At 49.3% G+C, this 4,281-nt stretch overlaps 1 protein-coding gene across 1 annotated transcript in view; it reads right to left on the bottom strand.

The window, feature by feature from the left end:
- Nucleotides 1-449: 449 nt before the first annotated feature.
- The window catches only part of Dop1b (DOP1 leucine zipper like protein B), a 283,094-nt gene continuing 279,262 nt past the window's right edge, over nucleotides 450-4,281 (bottom strand). The window contains exons 33-36 of the mRNA XM_029470323.1: nucleotides 3,765-3,817; nucleotides 3,061-3,222; nucleotides 1,555-1,684; nucleotides 450-911 (exon numbers count right to left, since the gene is read on the bottom strand). Coding sequence (XP_029326183.1) covers nucleotides 660-911; nucleotides 1,555-1,684; nucleotides 3,061-3,222; nucleotides 3,765-3,817 — 597 coding nt within the window. The 3' untranslated portion in view covers nucleotides 450-659. The remainder of the gene's footprint in view (nucleotides 912-1,554; nucleotides 1,685-3,060; nucleotides 3,223-3,764; nucleotides 3,818-4,281) is intronic.

Genomic DNA, 4,281 nt, shown 5'->3' with positions numbered 1-4,281 from the left:
GAGAGAGAGAGAGAGAGAGAGAGAGAGAGAGAGAGAGAGAGAGAGAGAGAGACCACACTACTTTCAGGAGTTGATCTTCCCTTCAACCACATGGAATCTGGAGTGTTGAACTTGGCCATTAGGTTTGGAGGCAGGCTCCTGTACCCTGCCTTCCCAAAATCTGGTCAGCACCCTCACTCCTGTTTAGTAATTTTTAAACTATACTTTATGTATCTTGTGTGTGCCTGTGTAGAGGTCAGAGGACAATCTGGAGGGAATCTGCCCTCTTGTCCACTCGTGGGCCCCGAGGCCTTTGCCTGCTTACATCTTGCCAGCCCAATAAACACTCTGCATGAAGTTTTAGAGAAATAGCAGAGAGCAGACCTATGTATTTGCTCAGCAAACAAAAGAACTTATTCTATACACATGACAATTACATGTGGTTAGATGATATATTAATTTTATTTCCATTACATAAACCGAGGAAGAATACAAACTGGGACTGGAATATATTACAAGGCATTTAAGGGAGGCGTGTTTGGCTGCTGAACAGAAAATACCTGAACAGAGCTTCAGGACTGTGGCAGGGTTGGCTCAAATCCCCCAGCCCCCTTCTTCTTTACAGAACACAGCTGTCCTGGCCAGGGATGAGGAGGAGAATGAAGAAGCCCTCCTAGGCGCTAACACTCCGGATGCTCCAGAAAGTCCTGCTCCACACACTCCTCCAGCTGCCGCAGGACCCTCGGGTTCTCTGTGACAGGGCACTCCGGCGCTGCGGTTCCTGGCACATCAGCAGGCAGCTGGCTTTGGGTTTTGAAAGCACAGTTTAATGTGGTGAAGAATGGTATCAACTGCCTGATGCAGGAAACCGAATGTTGGCGCAAAAGAGGAAACTCTTTCTTCCTGGTGATCTCGTCGGAGCTGCCCATTTCCTGTAGAAAGACCAAAGCCACCAGCAGAGTGACCCAGCCAGCACCCCTGCAGCAGGGGCTATCAGCCCCTGGCCAGCTGATGACAGAGGCAGACCTCACATTCCAGGTCCTTAAGCCTTTCTGTCAGGGCTACATCCTAAGTCCTGCCCTGCTCCAGCTCTGCCATGCTCCTAGTAGGCTTCTCTTCTTTCACGGGAAAGCTAGCTTGAGTTCCCAGGAACTGGAGTTGTTTGAGAGATGGAAAAAGCCAAGGATGGAACTTCTAACCATCCCAAGCCTTAAAGCTATGAGAAGACGTTTTGAAGTCCTTAAAACCCAAGCGACATTAAGGACTTCATACTGCATAGTCTTGTCTCCTTTGCTGTGACTGCACACACACACACACACACACACACACACACACACACACACATATTGAGACAGTGTCTTACACAGCCCAGGTTGTCCTTGAACTCACTATGTGCCCTAGGGTGACCCTCAACTTCTGATCCCTCTGCCTCTACATCCCCAGTGCTGGGATTACAGGTATGCAGCGCTCCATCAGTTATACAGTGCTATAGATCCCGCCCAGGGCGCCTGTGCACCAGGCAAGCCCTTTGCCAGCTGAGGTTCATCGCTGGGTGTTGAACCTGAAAGCACTTACCCCGTATCTTGACCTCAGAAGTTCTAGAATCCTGACAGTGTGAGGCCTGCATTCTTGGTGATTCTCTTCCAGCTCTGACAGGAAGGTTGGGTGCTCAGTGTCCACTTCCGGAACAAATGCCCATCTGTAACTGCAGGAAACAAACAGGGTCAGTCAGGCACATTGATGCAGAGCTCGTGTAAACTGTCTGCAGTAGTTCAGTTGATGGAATTTACATTCCACAACCCAGTGGCTTAATACTTTCATAGATGTACTATATGTCTACAGCACAATCCTTCTCAGAGTTTTATTGCTCCAAGAAGTCCTACTTCCTTCAGCCATTGCTGTTCAGTCTCTAGCCTAACTGGCTTCCTATCTGTGCACCTCTCTCTCATTCTGGGCTTTCAGGAGTAGGATGGGGCATGCCTTGCCAAGGACCACCTCTGTCACCCAGTGTCTTCTCAGCAGAAGGCAGCGGTATCCTGTTTCTCTTTACTGCTGACTGACATGTCATTACATGGATAAACCACATGTTGCCTGTCCATCTGTGGCTGACAGACATACAGGCTGACTCCAGCTTTGGTGACCGTACACAATGCTGTGGGAAAGCCCTTCCTTCCATGGCCTCTTTTCTTCCTTTTGTTCTGTTTTGTTTTTATTTTTAGGTTTGCAGCTAAACTGAATGGAAGTGAAGTGTCCTCAGATCCAATATGGTCACACACAGTCCCTCTGCAGACATCATGCACAGAGCAGAGTCTGAGCCGACTGCTTGACCTACACCAACAGGCAACTCACCAAGTCCACGGTTTCCACAACCCAGTGGCTTAATAATGCTTTGATGCTGCATGATCTGTCCCCATAAAGGACTGGTATGGCAGCCTCACTGCCCCAAACCGTTCCCAGTAGGGACCAGTGTGGCCTCACTGCCCCTAAACCGTCCCCAGCAGCCACTGCTCTTCGCTCCTGTTCCTATGATATTGTATTTTCTAGGCTATCACACAAATGAAATGATGTCACGTGTGGCCTTCTCAGTCTGCCGTTTAAGGGACTGCAAAAGTGTCTCTTTGTTCCCTGGGGCAAGCCAGAGACAAGTAGCCTCTGGAGCCAGGCATGAAACTCGAGGCAGGAACAGCTGTTTTAAGCCCAAGGGAAACATGTGCCAAAGAGGCCATGCTCCAAATAAAGCTTTCTCATCTCACTGCAGCAGAACTCTCGAGCTATACACACACACACACACACACACACACACACACACACAGTGACCCAGTCACAGGCGTACAGTAGCAAAGGCCATCTCAGAAGACAATAAAAATGTTGATTCTCCACAGAGACATTCACAAACAGGACTGTGAGCCAAGTCAGGAAGCCACAGCTGTCTGGGGAAATCTGAAACCCAGGCTCAGTGGCTCAGGGATGCTTGGAGCACTGCAGCTTCTCACACACTCCCTACACATGAAAGAAAAGTGAAGTGCCCAACAGCAGGGAAAACGGGGACTTCAAAGGACCTCAAAGGCTCATCCCACTTACATCTGAAACAAGGGCATCTTGTCTGGAGGGAAGGCAAGTGCTGTGTCCAGGAACTTGCAGGCAGAGAGGTACATGGTGAGATCGCTGGGGGACAACGCCCTGCCTGCAGGCCCATTGCCATCAGCAACTGGGGCTTTTATTCTGTTGCTTTTGTGGCTGTTTCTATAAATTCAAGAGGAGATTTTCCGTTATTCGCTCGCTCACATTTGGTGACTTCACCTGCTTAGGAGAGTCCTTAAGACACATCTCCCTGTTAACACATCTTGAGAATACAAGGCTCCATGACCCATGCCTGTTGGGGGGACAGGAGGACTCATTCAAGGCTCTCCTCAGGAACAGAGCCAGTTTGAAGACAGCTGATGGTATATGAGACCCTGTCTAAAAGTCAGCAACAGGCTCGCGTTGGCTCTGCAGTTCAGAGTCGTTGCTGCTTCTCGAGGACCCCACTTCAATTCCCAGCACCACTGGGGAGCTCACAACTGCCCGTTCCTCCAGATCCGGGAGATGTGACGTCTTCCACAGGCTTCCTCTGACACTGCACGGTGCATATACATACATACACACACATGAGACCAACGCCTACATCTTTGGTCCCACCACAAGGACTCCCAGGGGACAGCAGGTGGTGTAGTAGCTCACACCCCACTGCTGCATCTAACTCATCACCTACCAGCATGCACTGAGAGCTTAGTAACATAGCTTACCTTGATTCATCTTCCTCTTTCAGATCTTCCTCAAGTTGTATGAATGTCTGGATCTTAGGAAGAAAATGTGTATTCAAGTTACTCTTTGAGAGAGATTGAGTTTACCTAAATTTGTCTATCTATAAAAACAGCAGGCTAGGCAGTAACTGTACACTCCTTTAACCCCAGTGCTCAGGAGGCAGAGGCAGGTGGATCTCTGAGTTTGAGGCTAGCTTTGGAGAACCCTATCTCCAAAAATGAAACCAAACCAAACCCCTAGTGGATGGGAGACTGGAGCCCATGCGGAGCCTAGCAAGCAGCTCCGGGATTGATCACCAGCACCACAAACAAACACAAGGAAAGTGAGCAAATAATATCAAAGGGTGCTTAGGGATAGGTAGGGCATCTCTGTTCTGGAGGCAGAGGCAGGTGAATCTCTGCGCCTGTGGTCAGCCTGGTCTACAGACAAGTTCCAGAACAGGTAGGACTACACAGAGAAACCTTGCCTCGAAAACTTCAAAACCACCCCCTCAAAAAA

This window comes from Mus caroli, chromosome 16, assembly GCF_900094665.2.
Source record: "Mus caroli chromosome 16, CAROLI_EIJ_v1.1, whole genome shotgun sequence".
Taxonomy (NCBI): Eukaryota; Metazoa; Chordata; class Mammalia; order Rodentia; family Muridae; genus Mus; species Mus caroli.
This window is presented reverse-complemented; position numbering and strand designations above follow the sequence as displayed.